The 23,865-nt window shown below is 35.1% G+C and overlaps 1 protein-coding gene across 3 annotated transcripts; it reads left to right on the top strand.

The window, feature by feature from the left end:
- The first annotated feature begins 2,265 nt into the window (after positions 1 to 2,265).
- Positions 2,266 to 22,997, top strand: LOC129269405 (uncharacterized). 3 transcript variants are annotated; one of them, XM_064105722.1, is made up of 4 exons: positions 2,266 to 2,364; positions 11,923 to 12,066; positions 16,703 to 17,677; positions 20,836 to 22,988. In XM_064105722.1, the coding sequence occupies exons 1-4, from the start codon at positions 2,331 to 2,333 to the stop codon at positions 20,970 to 20,972; spliced, it is 1,290 nt and encodes a 429-aa protein (XP_063961792.1). In that variant the 5' UTR covers positions 2,266 to 2,330; the 3' UTR covers positions 20,973 to 22,988. The 3 variants fall into 3 exon arrangements, with proteins under 3 accessions (XP_063961792.1, XP_063961791.1, XP_063961793.1); XM_064105721.1 differs by having other exon boundaries at positions 2,288 to 3,019; positions 20,836 to 22,997; XM_064105723.1 differs by lacking the exons at positions 2,266 to 2,364; positions 11,923 to 12,066 and adding an exon at positions 14,015 to 14,093 and having other exon boundaries at positions 20,836 to 22,980.
- The last annotated feature ends 868 nt before the right edge of the window (positions 22,998 to 23,865 follow it).

The following is a 23,865-nucleotide window of genomic DNA, read 5'->3' on the forward strand; positions in this document are numbered from 1 at the left end:
GGTTGTCTCGCTTTCAAGGTTTTTTTTTAGAAAGCTTATGCGCGTCATGCTCCCCCCCCCCCCCCCCCCGAAAAAAATCTGCGTGAGGCCATGGTGATAATGAGATAAAAATCTAAAAATAATGAAAATGAAAAGTATATATAAATCAATGTGCCAGGCTCTTTTGAGCATGGCCGTACACATAATTTCTTTCGGGGGGGGGGGGGGAACATGCGCGTAAACTCGTTCTCAAGTTGAAAGCGACACAGCGAAGCGACCAAGCTTGTCATTTGGGCACTTTTTGGAGTTTTAAAAGTGAAATATGAAGGCTTTCGTGCACACTTTTGGTGAATTTTGTGATAATTTTCAATAGAAAAATAAGTTTTCAAAAATTTAGGGGTCATCATGCCCCCGTATTGTCGTTGCGAGCATTTTGGGGAGAAATTAACTTAACAAAAACAAAAAAACAAAAAATTATAGAAAGTAGAAGGGCCTGATGCACTCACTCTCTCAGCTCATATGCACTTGATCCACTTCCATTAAGGATCCGGATTTCGGGCTAAATCCGCCCGACAGTTCCGGGGACCAACCAACGTAATATTTCGATGAAGAGCATTTCGTCGATTCACCGGTTGTTCCCACTCACACGTATTGCGAGGTACCGTATACTAAGGTCGCACCATGAACTGCATTTTCAGTGGATTTCTAACAAGTAGGTCTCGCGTGCTGGGATCTCACTTCTGGTGTCCACAACACGCAACTTCTATGGCTTGATTTTTCTGTGCGCGACAACATGTAATGAACCCTTGGGTTGTTCCTACGATCAGAGAGAAAAGGTGAAATACACGCGCACCTATGGGGATTGTGAACTGTAGGAAAAATCGTATAAAATTACACTTTTTGATATTTCTACGAAGACGAAGTTATATAGAAAATGAAGAATATTACAATCAGACCATATCCCTAGAAAATTGCTTCAAGAAATGTCATTATGAAGAGGAAATGGACAAAAATTTGTGAAGAAAAATCACGAAAAAGGAAATCGCATCATGAATATTCATATCATGGGCGGTCCCACATTTGCATGTTATAGCGAGTTTTCCATTATTTATAAATAATGGTTATTTGTATATAAATAATGATTATTTGTATATAATGGCAAACTGTAAAAATTGTTTATAAATAATGATTATTTATAAATAATGGGATATTGAAACAAAATTATTATTTATAAATAATGAAGTAGATATTTCATTATTTAACAAATAATCTTTATTTATAAATAATGGAAAACTCGAACATTAAATAATGATTATTTATAAATAATGAAAATAATGGCGCACTCGAAAAAATTATTTATAGATAATGAAGTAGACGTTTTCATTATTTAACAAATAATCATTATTTATAAATAATGGGAAACTCAACAAATTATTTATAAATAAAGAAATGTGCACTGGCATTGTTAATAAATAATTATTATTTATAAATAATAGAAAACTTATTTATAAATAATGGAAAAATGAATTACAATTATCTATAAATAATGAAGTATGTAGTGTCATTATTTATAAATAATGAAAAACGAAAATCATTATTTATAAATAATAAAAGGCAAATAATCATTATTTATAAATAATGAAAAACAATAAATCATTATTTATAAATAATGAAAAACAAATAATCATTATTTATAAATAATGAAAAACAATAAATCATTATTTATAAATAATGAAAGACAAATAATCATTATTTATAAATAATGAAAAACAAATAATCATTATTTATATATAATGAAAAACAAATAATCATTATTTATAAATAATGAAAATCAAATAAACATTATTTATAAATAATGAAAAACAAATAATCATTATTTATAAATAATGAAAGACAAATAATCATTATTTATAAATAATGAAAAACAAATAATCATTATTTATATATAATGAAAAACAAATAATCATTATTCATAAATAATGAAAATCAAATAATCATTATTTATAAATAATGAAAAACAAATAATCATTATTTATAAATAATGGAATGTCGAACTATTATTATTTACAAATAATGAAGTATTACGTGGAATTATATATAAATAATTAGAAATGTTATTTTATATAATAGTAATTATTTACAAATAAAATGTAAATTATATATAAATAATAGTTATTATTCAATAAATAATGATTATATAACAAATAATTGTTCTATATAATATTGGTACAATCGGCGTCTCATAGGTTAGAGCATGTAGCGCGAGCGGCGTGTTATATTATAAGCGGGTACATTCATATTCTTCCTCCAATAGACCATGATCTTTATTAAGGGACAATCGTTTGCATGTCATGGCGATGCTGACAAATGAGTGGAACAGACCCTGTAAGTTCTCAGCTTAAACCACAATTCTATGGATTCATTGTATAGGGTAATCTTGTTCTTGCGGAATTACCATTGGTTTGTATCGTATATCGAAGTTCTGAGGCACAATCAATTTTTACTCTAGCTTGGAGTTCGGATCTCTGCTATGTTTGTTCTTCTCCTCATGCATGTCATGCTCGTTGAGTAGAATTTTTTTTTCATAATTTTTTTTTCATTCTTCTAATGAGCATATCCCCGAATACGTCTGCTATTCTATCATAATTGATTCTTCAAACAGGAATCCGGATCTTCCCGAACTTTCTTCATGAGATTCATCTTTTTATGCTTCAACTTGCCATTTTAGGGAATATTTCAATATCGTTTTAACAGTTGAAACTTCCACACTTTTTGCTGTTGTTAAACACGCGTTTTGTTGTGCCCATCACCGCCCAGTGTAATAACTGTACAGATGATTTGATGATGGATAGATGCATCAGTATTTTGCGCTCCCGTTGTTCCCCGATATTCCTGATACTCCTCATGGAATCGTGTTTCAAGATCGGTCTTGTCAAGGCTATGGGAATCCTGTTTGCGGACCTCTCCAAGTCAATCGAGATGACGTCAGCTGATCTTGGCATTGCATTTGGTCTTTTCTATACGCTTGGGCTTTTGATAAGTAAATATATCATGATACTCTCATATTTTTTGTAACAACTGCCATTTTAGACTCCATTTTTAGAAGCCGTCTTCGATTTTTGGACATACTGGACCACTGGCTGTCCTTTTTACTTGTCCTTATGTATTATTTGATCCCTTAAACCATAGTTTAGACACTACAATCATATCTCTCAGGTGGATTTTTAATGAATTAATTTTTTTTAATGTTAATTTTTCAGTAAAAGCAGTCAATTTAGACTCCATTTTTAGAACCCATTTTGGATTTGTGGACATACAGGACCATTGACCAGGAGCGGTGGAACGTATTTTCGTTTGGGGGGGGCAAAGCGAAAAAAGGGCACTTATATGCCAAAAAGGGCATTTTGGTGCAAACGGAAATTGCATGAGATTATCATCTTTGTGAAGAAGTTGTGTTTTGTAGTAATTAAGTTGAGATTTTTTTTTTTTTTTTCTGATTGATAAGATATATATTTAGGTATAAATTTGTCGCGAGCGAGCGTAGCAAGCGAGAAGTTTGGGGAAAAATTCAAATCTGAAGTTGTAAAACTCGCGTTCGGTCAATTATGGACCTAATTACTATTAAAAGGGTATCCTTGCGAGATGTTGCGCGAATCACGAGCTCAAACTTTTTTAAATTTTATGTAATAAGACATGAAAAATAAACATTCCAAGCAGTTTTTGTAATCATGACAAAAGGATGTGTATGTTAAATTAATTAATTAAATTAACGCGAGCACAAAGCGCTAGCTGATTTTTTTAATATACTGACCAGAAATGGAACTTTTTAAAGACTGCATTTACTTACTCGTGAATAGGATTCGGGCTACATATCTCACAATCGACTAATGCGAGCACGAAGCGCGAGCTGAAAATTTGTGATATTCTAACCAGAAAACTGGACGTTCTAGGCTTTTTATTAATCAGGAACAGAATGACTACCTTAATAAACAATAATTTGTGCGAGCGCAAAACACGAGCAAAAAATGTTCTTACAATTTCCCCAGGTGCTAGGTCTAAATAATGATTTAAAAAGTCGGCTCGCGCTTCGCGATCGCATTTTGTAAAGTACGATCCATATCCACTTCACAATTCTACGATGCTTGAAATATTGCTTAAATTGACCCTTTTCATATGGTTAAATCAATTTTTTCAGCTCGCGCATTATTGATTTTCATAATAAACGAATTGTATTTAGAATGCCTCGATTGTAGGTATAAATCTCAAAAACACGCGCACACATGTTTATTGAGATACGTAGTTTGTTCTTTATTCAAAACGTGCTTCAAGTATCCAGTTTCATATCAGAATATCAAACATTTTCTCCTCGCGCTTCGCGTTCGCATTATTAATGTAGGAAGATACACAATTAGTCATCATCTTCATGATTTACAAAACGTGTGTCCCGTTTTAGGTCTCGCATGAAATGTTTAGTTGTCCTGTTTATGATTAGAAAAAGAGCTTAGAATGTCAATTTTTTAGGTCAGAATGTCACAAATGTTCAGCTCGCATTATTTCATTGTTGAAATATGAATCGTTGTCATGGGTAACTGCAAACAGTCCTTAACAGGTCCCTTTTCGATCACGCCAGAATGTATATTAAAAATTTCTGCTTCTGCGATTCGTGCTCGCAGTAATTATTTAGTGACATACACATTTTGTTCACGCTCACAATCATTGCTCAGAATGTTCAATTTTCAGGAAAAAAGTTCCTCAAAAATTAGATCGCGCTTCCCATTCGTACTATTCAATTGAGACTAAGAAGTGATTGTTAGGACTATTCCTTCAATAAACAAATAAAAATCATATTTGAGAGATCGATCGGAGAAAACATGGGTTAAAATCTTTTTCGCCCCCCTCCCCTATTGGCGAAAGCTGGATCCGCCCCTGGTTTTGAAAACATTATAATGTTGTTTACGATTAATGTTCTAAAAATGTTATTTTAATTTTGTTAAGAAAATGTCTTAAATATGGTATCTTACTGATGTTTCAAATGAATGTTTTCAAAATGTTTTCAGAATATTAATTGGTTTCAAATTGAAGTTCATCTTTACAACTCTATCACACAACCCATATTATTCTATCCTATATCCTAATCCTATCCTAATCTTAAACCTATCAGTCTATATCCTACACCTATCCACTGAATCTGTGCAGACGACTTTCCAATACTTGGCAAAATACGGTTAATAACAATTTTCTCTATTTGACCTTGAAAACTTCACGTATGAATTATTTATTTTATGAAAATGATATGGTAATCAAGATACATACTTCAACCATGTCTTTGTATTTTATTCTGTAGGGATCCCATGCTATACATGAATAGTCTACACGTGAACAAATTAATGTTTAAAAAAACTGTTTGAAATAGATATTGGACAATTAACGAAATTCCTTCTAATGATTCCCATTATTTTGGTGCATCTTATTTGTAAATCCCTGCATTGGCCGTTCAGGTATAGAGAATCGTTTATTAAGATACCTAAATATTTTTCAGGTTTAACATTTAAATAGTTCCTGTCCATTAATAGAATACTTATATGGTTTTTTCATGTTTTTTGTGACATTTTTATAATGTTACACTTATATTAAAGTCGAGGTTCCACCCTCAGACCATTTGCTTAAAACTTTTAATATTGTAGTATTTCGCAATCATTAACATTGAGAATAGGACCCAATACTAAACAATCGTCTGCGTATAATCGAATAGTGGATGAGATATTATTAGGCATATCATTTACAAAGCATAAAAATGACACCGGACCTAAAATTGTCCATTTGCATGCTTGGGAACACCCGATTGAACTTTGCACCATGAAGAACATTCACCATTTATAACGAATCTTTGGTAACGGTTTTGTAAAAAAAATCAAGATCCATTGTAATTTTTTAGAAGTAGCACCATACATTTCTAGTTTTGTGCGTAAAATAATAACAATAAAATGATACGTATAAGACACATTTTCAGGAAAATTTACATTTAGGTCTAAATGTTATATATATATCAGTTGACATGCACTCGTATTTACTTAAAATGTCAGGGAGCCGGTGCCTAAAATAATAGTATAGACATGACGTGACCAAAATGGAGATTTATATGTGTCATGAAGCAGGACTCAGTATTGCACGACAGTATATTCTTTAGTGCTAATGATGTCAGCTAAATGATTGCTGACTTAAGGGATAAATCTTTAGCACAAGTCATGCGTAATTTAGGAAGAGCTTTATGAAACAGCCCGGGGGTCGAAAAGGGTATATCGGCTACAATAATAAATAAAAAAAATTCAATGCATGAGGATTGATAAGAAGCTATAGAGCGGACCTCAACTGAGTATAAAAGACCCTTTTTTCATAAATTGTTAATATACACCAGCGCGCTACTTACACTGCCACGACCACACATGCTAGCCACGAATTGAGCCGAAATACAGTCAAATTAATTTTTCATGAGATATTCCTGTTTATTGGAAGGGCGTCCTATAAAATCTTGTTCTAATGTTATCCTGAGACCATTCCAATTGTTATTCTCATACTTATTTTGTTGTTGTTGATAACTTACATGCCTGTTAATTTGTGTTCTGTTTTCCCATTCTACTCTATCAATAATGATGATTTTCTTAACTGTGTAAAACAAACTAACAATCAACTTATAACATATGATGATTTAAATAATATGAGTGAAGATATAAGACTAAATGATTCTGCTCCCATTCTCGATTTTGAATTTGATCAACAATATGTAAATGATTGCAAATACTGTTCTGACGATGACTTCAAAGAATCTATTGACCCTAATTTGGTACAGTTCAGTGCTATCCACTTTAACTCGAGGAGCATGGTAACAAATTTCAATCAAATTTCTGCGTACCTGAGCAGCCTTTCTTTGAATTTTACGGTTATAGGTATAACGGAGACTTGGTTAAACCCAGAAAACGAAAATCGGTTCATATTTGATGGTTATAACTTTGTCAATAATAATAGAAAAGACGGTAGAGGAGGAGGCGTTGGAGTATATTTAGATGAACGACTACTCTATCAATTGCGCAATGATCTAAATCCGACATGTTCTTCATGTGAATCTATTTTCATTGAAATCAATATACCTAATGTTAAAAGTATTATAGTTAGAATAATCTACAGGCCCCCGAAATCTAATCTACGTCAATACGCTGAATATTTTTCCGATTTATTGCAAAAACTTTCAAAAGAAAACAAACAAATATATCCACTTGGAGATTATAATAATTTATTGAATATGACTTCAAACAGTACTATTGATTTAATGAATACAATTGCATCATATGGCTTTTATATCAAAATTAACTTGCCAACTCGTGTAACTAATACATCTCAATCTATTATTGGCAATATATTAACAAATGAAAGTGATATTATCTCGGGTGTGCTTTATTCTCCAATAACTGATCACATGCCAATTTTTTGTTACAAGAAAGGAATACTTAAGAATGATTCAGCCAAATATTACACTTCAGGGAAAATCAATGAATCAACGATCAATAGTTTTTTTTGTTGAACTGTATAATGTTGACTGGAGTGAAGTATTAGCATGTATCGATGCTGACAAATCTTATAATTTATTCATGAAAATTTTCATCAAACTTTATGATAAACATTTTCCTCTTCAACAACAAAAAAGGAGAAGAAAAAATGAAAAACCGTGGGTGACCAACCAAATTTTAAGATTAATTTAAAAAAAGAATAAATGTTTCAAAATATTTTGCAAAACTAAACTTGCCAGAGAAAATTTTAAAAAATCAGAAATAAACTTATTAATATCATTCGTATATCTCGTCAAGAATATTGCAAAAAATATTATATATGAATCAGAATAGTATAAAAAAAGACATGGAAAACTATTAATGAGTTATTAGGTAAAAAGAAAAAATCTGATCCCCAAAATGTTTAAATGTAATCAAAAAATGTATTCTCAACCAAATGAAATATCTGATGCATTCAATTAGTATTTTGTAAATATTGGAAAAAATATTAGTGATATGGTCCCTTAATCTATTAATTCTTCTCATTTTTATTGTCGAACAAATGTGGTTGGTTCCTTCTTTTTATCACCTGTACATATAAGTGAATTAATTAATATTTGCAAATGCCTTAAAAGTAGTGCAAGTTGTGGAATTGATAACGTAAATTGTAAAGTTGTTAAGCGTATCATTTATGCCATTGTCTTGCCTTTAGCTCATGTATTTAATCTGTCTTTTGCAGCTGGGAAAGTACCTTCAAAACTCAAAGAATCTAAAGTAATTCCCGTTTTTAAGAAAGATGACCCAGATAAATTTGTAAATTATAGACCAATTTCCCTCTTACCATATTTCTCTAAATTACTTGAACGACTAGTATATAATCGATTACATAAGTTTTTAAACAGTAATGATATCTTAAGCGATTCTCAATACGGATTTCGACCCACTTATTCCTGTGAGTATGTTCTTTTAAAAGTTAAACAAAAAATAATGGATTCATTTATTGCTGACGAACATATAATTGGGGTTTTCTTAGATCTATCTAAAGCTTTCGATTCTATGGACCATTCATTACTTTTATTTAAACTTAATCAATATGGAATTCGAGGGATCGCGTTAGACTGGTTTAGGGATTATCTTTTAAATAGGGTTCAACATACATTTGTCCACGGTGTCTTATCTTCTTCATTAAATGTTTCCGTTGGGGTATCGCAAGGATCAATTTTAGGCCCCTTGTTATTTCTTCTATATATAAACGACCTTTGTAAATCATCTAATTTGTTAACCTTTTATCAATTAGCTGATGACACAAGTATTTTTTATTCTTCTAAAGATTAAAATAATACCATCCACATCCTGAACAATGAACTCCAAAATGTTTCCGACTGGTTAAAAGCAAATAAGTTGTCCCTGAATATCAATAAAACTAGATGCATCTATTAAAAAAAAATCTTTAACACAAACCCATACTTACAAATCTAATAATTATAATCCAATTGACAACGCTCATATTTATATCGACAATAAACGTATCGAATTAAGTAATTCCATTAACTTTTTAGGTGTCACATTGGATATTCTTTTGAGTTTTAAGTACCATATGATACATGTATTACATAAGATAAGTAGGAATACTGGTTTAATTTACAAACTTAAGCATAGTTTGCTTCATAAAAATCTGATAACTCTATACCATTCCATAATTTTCCCTTATTTTAAATATTGCAATATTGTCTGGGCTACCAATGTAACCTCATATGAATTGGACTCAATATTCAAAATTCAAAAGAAATGTTTAAGAATAATTACCAATTCCCATTACTTAGCACCATCCGCACCTTTATTTAAGAAACTATCCTTACTTAATATATATGATATTAATAAGCAAGAACTCGCAATATTTATGTTTAAGTACAAGAAGAGGTTATTACCCACTCCTTTTTCAGATCTTTTTCAATACAATAACCAAGTTCATAATCATAATACCCGTTCTTCCAATAAATTTCATTTATGGTCTATCAAGTCTAGTCACGAAGCTAAATCATTGAGTTATGTAGGTCCCAAACAATGGAATGAGATTCCCCAAATAATAACTAATTCACAATTTATATCTTCCTTTAGAAAGCAGTACAAAAAAATTCTAGTAAATGATTATTAATTTTCACAGTTGATATCAATGCATTACTTGTACCGTTTTTAACCCCCCCCCCTCCTTCAATTCGTGTCTTTTTGTATTCTAAGTTTTTTTCTCCCTGTTCCTGCATTGTTTTTACAATAATAATATGACATTCTGTTTCCCTTTAATTAACATTGTTGTGTTTTTACTACGTTTTGGCGATCCAGTCTTACAGGTTTCTTATAACCTTCATGGAAAGCCACGCAATTTATTTTATTATCTAATCACATTATCTGATGTTTCTTTGTATTTTTATCCTATTTGCGAAATAAAGATTGAATTAAATTGAATTGTACGGATCCATTCTTGGGTGAACAAGGTGGAGGCTGTTCCGTGACAGGCACAACCATAATCCTGGCATTTGGTGACCCTTATTGTGCATTTGTGCTCGAATTTCCATTTCACATAATGGGATGTACTTTAACCCTAATTATGCCGGAGCCACTCCCGCCCCTTGACGTTTCTCGTCGCGATGTTATATGACTCCTTTCCTTCGAGAGTCCTGCATCTTTTAAGACGTAAAGGTTTTTGTGACGCCCGGGTCTGAAAATTGCTCAAAAACGCGATTCTGTGAAAAATTTTGTTTTAACCAAATATCATTAATGTATGAATATTCTTGCTTTTAATGATTCAAAATACTAGTAAGTGTTACTGGCAAACTTTATTGAAAAAATTGTAAAAAATAAAAGACCAAAAAAGCAAATAAATACATAAGAATTTGCCAAAACATAAGAAATTGATCTGATATGTTCATTTTTAAGTAATATGCTAAGAACTCTATATAAAACAGTTTCTACAGTAAACTTTTTGACATTTTTTTTTTTTTTTTTTTTTGGGGGGGGGCTTTATCGGGGAAGTTGAGCATACTAATTACACATCATAAAGTTATCATAATTAACTAATTAATATTCAAACGTTTAAAAAAATCCAAAATTTGCGGCATCAGTCTTCATTGATCAGTCATGTCAGTTGTTTTCTCTTATATTTTTTTTTCATTCTTTTTCTTATTCCCCACCTTTTCCCCTATCTTTTGCACCTCAACCCGACTGGAAGTGGCGTTTGGAGCAAGTTCTTTTGCAAATTTCAAATAAGCTATAGATAACCATGTAGTAGGTCCATGGGTTGACCAAACAGAATCGTGAAAAAAGATATAAGCATATCAAATTTCATAACTACTTACAAAATTTACTAATTTCAGCATTACCGGGCAATTTGCGCTATTGTAGACCTCACTCATTATAACGAAATACGCATAATTATGGTAATATTTTGTATAATTGTGCGTGTTCTTTAATTGCGTGAATCTAAGATGAATTTACTTTTAATATTACTCGAATTCTTGTTATCTCTGTTTGCTGATGCTCGATATGCCCACGAAACGTACCAATGCATTATTAAGAAATGGACAAGCTAAATTAGAATCTGATTATAATCTTGTTGCTCCGAGCGTGCATGGGTAGTAGGTCCATTCTCCGATAAACTGTCGCCAAATGAAAATGTCTGCATTACATAAGGGTAATGAGAATCACTGAACATCCCGTGCGAGTTTCAGGTCACATGACAAAGGTCAATGAACTTTGGCCATGTTGGGATAATTGTTGAATTGCCATCATACCTTTGAATGTTTATGGATAAAGTTCATAAAATGTGGATATAGGGGTAATCATATATCACTGATCATACTGCACAAGACTTAGGTCACATGATCAATGCCAAATGTCATTTAGGGTTAATGAACGTTTTATGTTATTATATGAATTATGTTTGTTGTGAATAATAATGATAAATAATAATAACGGTATATTTACACAGGGTAGCCACTTCAGTTCCGAATAATTATTTGATAGTCGTTATCAAAGTCAGCACTGCTGCTATATTAATTGAATCGCGTTATGCTCCAATTGTTTTCCTTTCAAAAGCGGGTGTGAATTAACTTGTCTGTTAATCGAAACTATTTCATTCTTTTAATTACATTTCGTTCATTTGTTTTGCCATACGATAAATGCTGGGAAGCTACTCGCATATGACGTCACAAATGAAAATAAAATAAAATCTTGTCTAATCTCTGATGGATTTGCCTGAAACCTTCAGTAACATTTTTCTGCTATTTTTACAATAATATTTTTGTCAGGGTGAACTCCCTCTATATACTAATTGAAGCTGGAACAAAATTCATCGTCTTCGAATCCGTTATAATTAATTCTTTCTTTCTTTGTTATTTTTCTTCAGCTCCATTTGTGGCTTCTGTCATCACCCGAACCTCGCATCCCCGGATTCTTCTAATATTTGGCGCCACTATGGGGAGTAGTCCTATCATCATTGCATCTCAAGCGACAAGCAGTTGGCATTTGTTTCTCGCTTTTGCGATATCAGGTAGCGTGCAGGAAAAAATATATATTGTTCTATCTTTAGTTTTGCTGCCTTTTCGATTTTCGTGAGAACACTTTTGCAGTTTTATAATAAAGATTAATTTTTGAAAGGTTTCGTTCTTTTTCTTCACTCCGATCCCGTAGATTGGTACTTCGGGCAAGCCCCCCCCCCCCCCCCACACACACACACACACGTACACCCACACACGCATACATATATGACCTAACTACACCGCGTTATACCTATCTTCATCAGGGTTCGGTTTTTAGTTGTTGTTTTTAGAGACAATGGCGAAAAAACACGCTTGAATATCGACTGATAAAGACACCCCCCCTATAATCCGATAATTGAAATGAATTAATGTCTTCTTTGTCGCCATCGATTAAGCACGCTGATTCAACTTTGAAACACATGTTGACTTTCATCAAATTCAGAATCAATGCTCTTTTGTTATTTGTTTATTCGGCGCTGAGTAAAAATAATCACAATGTCTAGTGAAAAGTTTGGCATTTCCCATGCACTTCGCGTTTAGACAACGCTGGATTGGTAAGAATTCAGACAATACAGGATTCTAACTTACAGAGGTGATAGGGGACAGTGGCGGCACCAGAAGGGGCAAGTGGGGGGGGGGGCAGAAGATAATGTTTGGGGCAGGGACCGTTTTCATTTTTCCAATATATGGGGCAGCTGGGGGCGATTGTTTTTTAAATGATTTTAAATAAGTGTTTGATACCGGAAAATAGTAAAATAGCCTTAATGACGGACATACTTAGGCCTAGCTTTTCGTCATGCACTCATCGGAGTAAAATCGCATGAATGACTAAAACACTGGAGCAAAACAATATATAATAGAACCGAAACTAGACAACGGACGCTAAATGGCGAGCCATGATTGGCTGTCAATGTAACCAAGTTAGGCTTAGTACCGGCCAGTATATTGAAGCGAAGCAACTAAAATAACGCGAGGGTTCTAACGAACCGCTTTTGGCGGCACAGAATTGGGTCTGTTAGCTGGATATACGCTGAATCGAGCATGCGCAAATGAGTGAAACTTCTTGCTCGGCTGAGCACCTTATACCAAGATGAATAATATTGTTCAGCCCATGCTTGGTTGCTCAGCAATCGGTTACCAATAATACTACCAACATCCGTCGCAGTACTAGCGGTACGTTTTCTGCATGAGCGCAGAGGTTTTGAACGCGCGCTAATTCGACAATCCCCACTTTTCGTTGGGCAACGCAGACGGACTTTACGACGGTATATTGATTTTGGAAGAGACTTTTGGGCCCGTCGTCATGGTCGTAAAACACTGTCCTGCAATGCAAGTTGTGTGACATGATATTTTTTTTCGTTTCGCATCTGCAACGGAAACATTCAATCTAAGTTTCGTGTGCAAAATTCTGGTTGTTACTATAGTAACAGCGATATATCCGGTTCAGGACGACTTTCCAGAGCAACATTTGGTTCCTCCCAGAGCTCGAGAAGCCGCCCGGCGGCCCACTTCCATTGACGAGTGGATACCAGGCGCGACCACGCGTAAATAGGAAAAGAGTGGGCAAGTACGTTACGTATAGGTCTCTGTAACGTTATAAGGGTGTCAAAAACGGGTGAAAAAAAATACTGAAAAAGGGATATAGTATTTCCAATACTCGTAGGGTTTCACAAGCCACATACTTGTTAAGGGATGCATTTTCATAATCTGGAAAAGACTTGCTTCTCTTGTTTAGGGTACTATTCGAAACCCCATGGTCGCGCCTGGTATCCACTTGTCAACGGAAGTGGTCCCCCCCCCCCGGAATTTGAATCTAATCCCCCCCCCCCAAAAAAAAAAACCGCATATTCGGATGGTTTTCAGACGGATAGGCCTATTGCATATGCTGTGTACATATCAACGCATGCGAAATGGTTTAGCTGGAGAGGTGATCCGACCCATGGAATCAATTGCCAGTGATGGTGATCCACCAATTATCCACATTAGATGCAATATTGATTCGATGGACTGCAATGATTTATATCTAAGTCTGAATTCAGTAAGTTTTTCCTCAATTATGTACTCGATTTGTTTGAAAAACCACTTTCTTATCCATGTCATAATCTACGATTCGCATGTCTCCAGCCAGCTGCCATAGTCATGATAGTACAGCTAGCCCCGCCGTCGCGCCCCACCGAGAGCTCAGGCGGGCATATGCAATGATGATCAGTCGTACATGCATGAAAGTGGGATTTAAACAATTTGGAATGGCATGTTGGTGTCGCATGAAAGAATTTTGCACACGAAACGCAGATCTATAGGGCCTGTAACACAAAGTTTTGCAATGATTGTAGAACAGTTTTCTACGTTCGATTCTATTGACTATAGTGTACGATCAATCTTAAAAATCGAGTCTATGATTAATCGTTAAAGACCCTGACCGGTGTAAAAACAGTCATATATCAAAATAAAGGTAATGATTCATACAATACAAATATACCAAAAATATTACATATATCTCCTTCCATTTCTGACAAATATTAAATAAAAATCAAAGAAACTGCTCCTCCAAAGTACGCTTCGATTGAGCACCCCCATGTCGCCTGGAAATGATGACGTCACGTTGTGTCAGGAGGGTTGTGATTCCATAGGTTTGTGTACAAAAGCATTGGGTATTTTCTTCCATTTCCATGTTATGAATCCATATTTTTTTTTCGTTTCAGATGAAAATGGCACTCAAAATTATTCACTGTTCAAATTGTTGTAAACCTACAACTATTCACTATACCTTTTTTGTGATTTCTTTGTTTGGCTCTTATTGGGCCTAAATTGCTATGTCAGGAAAAGTTGTTATACATAATCTAAATGCAGATAGAATTGAAATCTGCGCCAAATAAGCAGGAAATAAAATATGGCAAAAACTAGTTAAAAACTGTAGATTTCATAAATTCAAGCTTGTGGGTAAAAATATATGTGATATCCCTTTGTGATAGAAGTGAAGAGAATGAAATGCGTTATCTGGAAAGCAAAAAATCACCCAGTTTTTCTGTGTACAAACCTATGGAATCACGACGCTTCTTACACAACGTGACGTCACGGTCTCGAGGCAGGTGAAAAGCACAATAAAGCCTATTTTCTAAGCGGGGTTCGAAGCCCGATAATTGGAATATTCACAAGCAAAATACTCAGCTGGGAAGCGGTGAAAATGCATAAAGCATACCTTGCTGTATTTAGTAGCTTATAAGCTTTCGATTGGTATATAATTTATCAATTTCATTTTCGGGTCCGGTCTGGATCTTTAACTTTTGTGTTACCGGACCCTAATGTCGCGTCCCAGAGTTTTGCGAAAACTCGCTAATTTCGGATAGAGGTTGGCACATGTTGGCTAATTGCGATCTGCTAATGTACGCCGTATGTACCGAGCTTCACAACGGCACTTAAACTCGTAAATAACATTACTGCAGTGAGAGATAGGGAGCACGCACACTGCACAAACCCACACAGACACCGGTCTTTGGACGCAAGATATGCCCAATCTATATCAAACTGCCGTGGCGAGGAAAAGCTTCCCAAAAGTTTGAGACGGACATTAAGAAAGCAATATCTAGTGCATTCCCTAGCGTTGAAGCGCGGGTGGTATTTAATTACCACACACAAACTGATATCGGCTATTGAAGGACAAGTCCATCCCAACAAAACATTTATTTGAATAAAAAGATAAAAATCCAACAAGCATAACACTGAAAATTTCATCAAAATCGGATGTAAAATAAGAAAGTTATGACATTTTAGAATTTCGCTTAATTTAACAAAACAGTTATATATACATGTACATCCTGGTCGGTATGCAAATGAGGAGACTGATGACGTCATCCACTCACTATTTCTTTTGTATTTTATTATATGAAATATTCTAATGTTCTCCTCATTGTCAAGTGAAACAGTGATTAATTCCTCCCTATATATGTGGAATTAGCATTGTTTAATACTATATGGTTCAGTCAAGTCGGTCCTTATGGTCAAATCTGTAAAAAAATGAAATATTGCATAATTCAAACAATAAAAAACAAAAGAAATAGTGAGTGATGGACATCATCGACTGACTCATTTGCATGTCACTGAGTTGTGCATATCACTGTTTTGTGAAAAAAAATAAAGTGGGGATGCAAGGGGGGGGGGCAAAGACAAAATTTGTTTTTACAAATCAAAGGAGGTAAAGATGTATTTAGGATATTAATAATTTAGTAGTATTACCACTGAATAACGGTATATTTACCAATTAAGGGTAGCCAATTCAGTTCCGAAAACTGATATCTCAGCGGGAACTGCTATGATTATTACCCCACTTTTGCTCTGCTATCTATAGGCGCTCAACCATTCAAGGATTTTTTTCCTATCGGGTACCCATTCACCTCACCTGGGTTGTGTGAAGCACAATGTGGGTAAATTTCTTGCTAAAGGAAAACACGCCATGGCTGGGAATCGAACCCACGTCCCTCAGATTGAAAGACGAGAGTCATAACCACCAGACGACGACTCAACCCAAATAGATTTTCCTTTACTCTGGTTTTAAGAAAAGTGATGATAACATTGTTCCAACAAGAATGTATGTGTATCATTACTCAGATTGTATTTTTGATTATGCTTTTTTTATCTCCATTATCACAGGGGCTGGCTACTGCGTTTTGCGCATGACCTGCCTGACTGCACTTGATAGACTTGCTGGGGAGCACTTCAACCTCTTGTTTAGCCTTTCGACTTGCGGATACTCGGCGGGTATGATTCTATTCCCTTTCCTGGCTGAGGAATTGTTGATGACCTACGGCTGGCGAGACGTTTTTCTCATCTTGGGAGGATTCATGTTAAATGGAATTCCATGCGCTCTGGCCATTCAGATAACTCAGGAAACATTCAAGATAAGAGATAAAGAGGAGTTGCAAAGACGAGACCAAGTCGATTATGATACTTCTTTGGCCGGAAGTAATGGTTGCTATCCTGATGAAGCAACGGAGAAGGGTTTTGTTGATGCCGTCACTGACACTGATCTGTTATTGACTCCTTCAGCAGGCCATGATACTGTGGACGTCGGTGTGGACCAGACCTTGCCAAATGATGAAGCATCTCCTACAAGATACTTGGATTATATAGCCAGTTTCCCAGGAAAGGTTACATCCTGGTTTCGACACATGGGATTTTACGACGACCCATTTTCCCTCTTCATTTTTCTTTCAATTGCTATGTTGTTTTTCGTGTATAATGGATGGCATGATTTTCTAGTACCACACGCTCTCCAAAGAGGAATCTCTGAACGAAATACGATCATCTTAACCTTCGTCGCCGCTGTTGGGAACTTCTCTGTACGGCTCATCATCGCTTCCCTAACTCACAACTCTGTTGACCCAATCAGCATTTTCCTCGTTTTATCCATCATGGACATGGTGTCGTTGGCGTGTGATGTATGCTTACCTTATTATTATGTCATGTTGGTGACGTCACCTTGTTCAGCTGCCGCCATTGCTGGAAGAGCTATTATGGGAATCATCATCATAAGGAATCGCGTCTCCTCTGAAAAACTTCCTATGGCTTTAGGTGTGAACAACGTCGTAGAAGCTTTTGGATTTTTCCTTGGTGGATACCTATCAGGTGTGAATGGGTTATTTATGAGGCATTTCAGGTGAAAATTAATGTATAATGGGATATTTGGTTTGTCCTAAATTATGTTCTAGACCTACCAGCAAAACGAGTAAGGCTGGTCCGAGATCACTAGAACTCAACTATTCAAAGCCAGTATAAGTGCATTTTTACTTTTTGTAATAAGAAATTTCTGTACAAAAGGTCTTTTCTTCAATTTCTTGCAGTCTAATGGGAAATTGGCAAGACACGAACAAATGAGTTATTCGGTAAAATAAATTGACATGCTGCAGTTAATTTCAATCTAATTATGGCAGTGGCATATTCAAAAGCAGAACCTTTCCGCCGGATTTTTGTTCTCTTTTGTATTTCTAAGGGGAACAATTTCTAAGACTTCACCAAAATGTTAAATTTGACCTTGAGGTTTTATGACAAAATGGAGTAATCGACAACGGGATTGAAATTTGTTGGGTTGTGTTTCGCGTACAGTAATGCCTTAAAAAAAATTTCTGAATTCATGCATTTCATAAGGTCGTAAGCGTGTTAATGCTTGTATTGGCCGGTTCGATTCATTTTATTAATGGAAAGAGATTCCGGAATAGTGGGAGGTTGGGTAGCGAATAACCAAAGGTTTCCATTTATCAAGTGTCGGATTGAGAACTATGATAATGGTAATAGTGTCCATCCATTCAGAACACTGATCTATTCAATAATGCACAGATCAGTGGTTCAGATAAATTATTATGCAGGTTTATTGATGACCTTTGCTCTTCATGGTTTTCCATTTATTGCTATTTTTTTTTTTCAAAATTAAATGAAGATTGATCACATTTTTCTTCAAAATCTAACAATTTTCCAGTTTGCTTGAAAATACTGGGATTCGGGTGTATTCATTTCGTTGTTAATTTACACATATTGAATGGGTTTCTCCAGGCTGAATATTTTATGATATGAGCAGATAAAGTACGATCAGACAAATAAAATACTGAAATTTTTGTAAATACAATTCATGGCTTTCAACCCAGTAAATAAGATCGCATTGATCGATGTATCTGATAAGTCAGAAAAAATCTAAGAACCAGCAGGATTTGAACCTCTCATCTGCTGATTGCCGGTCAGCGACTGTCCCACCAGGCCATCACTGGTCCATGGCACAGTCACGATGAAAAAAAGAACAAAGCCCTCTGTTGCGATTTAATCTGACATGCATTCTTATATCAGTCCGCCATGGACAATGAAATGGAATGTTAAAGCCTTGCTGGGGAAGATGCATTTTAGTAAATACAATTTATGGCTTTACTGGGTTGAAAGCCATAAATTGATATTTACAAAAATGAATCTTCCCCAGCAAACCTTTAACATTCCTGACTGTTAAAAAAATCATAAGAATCGGATGAAGGATAACAAAGTTATGAATTTTTTAAAGTTTTGAATTATTTCGGTAAAATAGTTTTAAGCTTGTACTTCGTGAATATGCAAGGAGATGATGATGCAATATCCCTACTTGTATTTTTACATTTCATCGCATGAAATTACATTCATTCAAATTTCTTTCTCCGAAGATGTCGAAATATGAATGACTACTGATTTTATATGTCGGATAATTATTGCTAAAACGTATATTGCTACAAGTGAGACGTGCTTTACACAAGTAGGCGTATATGATGTCCAATAATTATGATCTCAAGTAGGGAAAGTGGGGACTTGACATCATCAGCCCACCTAACGCATATTCATGGCGCCATCCATTATGAATGTTTTCACAAGACATTGTTAAACTTCAAATTCATCGTTTGAATCATCTGCTCATTTAGAAAGTATTTTCAACCTGGAGTTCCCCTTTAAGCAAAGGGCGGATCCATGATTTTTAAAAAAGGGGACACATTTTCCCGATGAAATTAGACAAGCAAGCAAAAAAGGGGGTCCTCACTTTCAAAAGGGGGGCACACTTAGGTAAAAACGGTATATTTACATTACAAATTTTGATTATGGCTCTCAAAGGGGGACACAGCTATGCCCCCCCCCCCCCCCTGGATCCGCCAATCAGCCATTTTTACATTTTTCAACCTGCTTCCCAAACTAACGAGGAACTTCAATTTGTTTTGTTAACAATTAACCACTACTGGGTAGCCAAGTGAAAAAAAATGACAACCAACAAAAGAATGTTATCCTTGGGTAAATCAGAGGTGATAATGTTGCGTGTCGTACATGACATCTCTGCTTCCTGTACGACACGCAACATTTTCACCTTTAATTCACCCATAATTATTTTTTACACATGATTACCCACTATTACTTTATATTATGACACAATGGATAATTTTAATGCTCATGCATTCAGTTAAGAGACTAGAAATTGTTGTTGAAATGTCCTGAACGACACGTATAGAATTGCCCTTTAAAGATCAAGTCCACCCCACTAGAATGTTGATTTGAATAAATAGAGAAAATCAAACTAGAATAACGCTGAACATTTCATCAAAATCGAATGTAAAATAAGAAAGTTTTGACATTTTAAAGTTTCGCTTATTTTTCACAAAACAGTGATACGCACAACTCAGTGACATGCAAATGAGACAATCGATGATGTCCCTCACTCACTATTTCTTTTGGTTTTTTATTGTTTGAATTATACAATTTTTATAGATTTGACAATAAGAACAGACTTGACTGAGCCATATAGTACAAAACAATGCTAATTCAACATGTTCAGGGAGGAATTAATCGTTGTTTCACTAGACAATGAGGAGAAATTTAGAATGTTTAATATTTCATATAATAAAATACAAGGAAATAGTAAGTGGATAACGTCATCGGTCTTCTTATTTGCATCCCCTCAAAGATGTGCATATAACAATTTTGTGAAATTAAGCGAAAATTTAAAATGTCATAACTTTCTCATTTTGCATCCGATTTTGATGAAATTTTCTGTGTTATGCTTGATGGATTTTTCTCTTTTTTATTCAAAACAACTTTTTGTTGGGGTGGACTTGTCCTCTAATGAACGTCTTGTAGTATTATAATTGCGCTAAAGTTACTGTTCAGAATGGATTAAATAATTTATTTAAGCGGTTACTTTATGAAACTTAAGAGACGGGTCACGGATGTTAAAGGACGTTTGTCAATTATCTTATTTTTCATTATAATTATTTTCTCTACATTGATTACAGGGTTGGTGGCAGACAAATTTTCAACGTACAATGCATCATTCATACTACTCGCCTCTATTGATGCATTGGCCTTCATTTTCATGATGTTTCCTAAAGTGCTAAAGAAACCTGAAGTCAGTTCAGACGTGAAGAATTGAGGAAAGGATTGACCAGAGGAGAGATTCGTTTGAAATTTGATTTACTTTATAATAATTATACAGGTTTTTAGTAATGTAATACAAACATACTTAGTATAGCAAGAGGAGAAGAAGCAGTAGTGTAAAGGTAGTTGTTGAAATTGTTAGTGTTTTTGTTGTTTTTGTAATACTAATAGAAGTAGTAGTAGTAACGGTGGGATAGTATAGTTGAAGAAGAAAATGTAGTACCAGGAATGGTAGGATAGCAGCAACAGCAGCAGTATAAGTAATAGTAGTAGTAGTAGTAGTAGTAGTAGTAGTAGTAGTAGTAGTAGTAGTATATAGAAGAAGAAGACGAAGTAGTAGTAGTAGTAGTACTAATAGTAGTAATTGAAATTAGGGCGTAAACTAATTTTCCGTTCGTTTTTTGACAAAAATTTCCTGATGAACCCAATATTGCGGAGTTGATACCTTTGTTAGTGATTTCATTTGACATTGACATTCCACAATCTAGTCCCAGGTAACAATACAGCGTTGGACCAACGTTGGATCAACGTTGGGAAATTTTTTCCCAACGTTGCCTCAACGTTGGCAGGCCAACGTTGCATCATCGATAGAAGTGCACGCGCATACATCGTCAGACCAACAACATTTCCAACGTTAGTTCAACGTTGTCCAGCAACAATGTTTCAACGTTGTCTGGCAACGTTGATCCAATGTTGGCTAAATAGTCAAATACAACATTGCTACAACGTTGGTAAGCAACGTTGCATCATCGATAGAAGTGCACGTCCATACATCGTCAGACCAACAACATTTCCAACGTCAGTTCAACGTTGTCCACCATCAATGCTCCAACGTTGGTATAATGTCGGCTGAGTCATCAATAACAGCGTTGCTGTAACGTTGATGGGCAACGTTGAAGCAGCGATGGACGTGCACTTGCATACATCGTCAGTCCAACTATGTTTACAACGTTGGTTCAACGCTGTCCAGCAACAATGCTCCAACGTTGTCTGGCAACATTGCTCCAACATTGTTACAACGTTGTCACAACGTTGCTCCAACATTGCTCCAACGTTATTCCAACGTATGGCAGTAATTAACAAAACATTAATTGGTTTCAAGGTGAAGTCCACCATTACAACTCTACACTCAAATCTTTATCATCATATGTCTTATCCTATCCTAAAATCCTACATCCTAATCCTATATCCTATTCCTATCATCCTACACCTATCCACTGTATCCTGTCATTGACTCCTATATATAGAGCAACTTTGCTATACTTGGCAGAATACAGTTAATATCATTTTCCACACTTAACCTTGAATATTTCACTTAGAATAATATGTTTTGATGATATATGATATGGTAATGGAGCCACATACTTTTCTGAAACTTTTCATGGTGGAAATATTGAATAAACATAAATACTCTAATTATTATAGCAATATTACCTAAAATTTTGGTCATTTACTGATGTAATGAATATTCATGAGTGCATAATCATTGTCCAGATGAGGCAGGTATGGCAGCGTTGGTCCAATGTTGGTCCAACGTTGGGTGACGTTGATCCAACGTTGGTATAATGTTGGTCCAATGTTGATGGAAAGTTGATTCAACTTTAGTCCAATGTTAGTCCAACGTTGGCGTAAACGTTGATTCAATGTTTGTCTAATATCGGTTAAATGTTGTTGTAACGTTGATTCTTTGTTGGTCTAATTCTAAACAAATCCAACGATGCGCCATCTCCATCAAACAGTTTTCAACACTGTGCCATCATCATCTGTAATCTGTTCATGATTCTATCAAAAAACATTACAACTATTATTACAGCTATTCATTTCTTTTCATTCTTTCTGTTACAATTAAGTCTCTTCACATAATTAAGAGAAATCAAGATAATTACGTGTGATATTTATTGAGGCCTTTGTAGCATTCAAACTTTTTTGACATCCTCTTTTTCTCAAACAAGACTAATACCAAAAAAACATATGCATATGTAATAAAAAATAAGATGTATTACATTTTCTTGCGAGTTGCAATCTCTGTTTCTGTCTACAATTGTTTAATGACTCGGTATGCAATGCCAATTGCAACGTCAGTAATCATCACAAAAACTCACATGTGTAATCGCAGTCTCTCAGTATTTACAAAATCAAAAAAGGAGGTCGCGTAACTTGGCCTCACTCAGAGTAACGTAGCTACTGCCTACTGTAACTAAAGAGTGCCTCTTTTTGATTAAGATAGAAGTCAACTGATATCTCAATATGCATGGCCATGGCCTAGTCTCGCTCGTGCCATAACTATTAAATGATATTTCAGCGTCAAGTGTAGCATGCCTCACATATAGCAACTACAGGTTTGACTGCAGTTGGAAAACACTCGGTCCAGGCTAGGCCAGGCAGGACCGACCAAGTCAGTTCAAGGCAGCGTATAATAAATAAGGCAGGAATGCCAGGTAGCAAGTCATTTGGGTGATTTCAAGTACGGTGTACGGTGTTGAGAGCGTGAAAGGGCTGCTGAACTGAGCTCCAACACGTACCAAGCGTAATATTATTTTTCATTGAAATGTATTAAAACTCTAATGATTTGCTCTCATCTTAAATGTAAAAGATAATTTTACGGAGATGGTTCGTCGTGTTCGCCCCTGTTCGTAAGCTACAGTTCATCAACACCAACACTGAACTTTAAATCACGATTCTCCCAATCCCTGGGGTACGTCGGTGTTGCTGAATGGGGAAATTGCTTGTAGATCATCAACACCATGCAGCCACAGTGCAGTGTTGGGTTCAGCAGATGACAATCAACACAAGCCTTCAACACAAACTGCCGGAAATACACCATATTTTCCGAGGTCAATCTTAACACCAGCCTGATTCAAGTACGGTGTTGTCACAACACCAACACT

This window comes from Lytechinus pictus, chromosome 10, assembly GCF_037042905.1.
Source record: "Lytechinus pictus isolate F3 Inbred chromosome 10, Lp3.0, whole genome shotgun sequence".
NCBI classification, from domain to species: domain Eukaryota; kingdom Metazoa; phylum Echinodermata; class Echinoidea; order Temnopleuroida; family Toxopneustidae; genus Lytechinus; species Lytechinus pictus.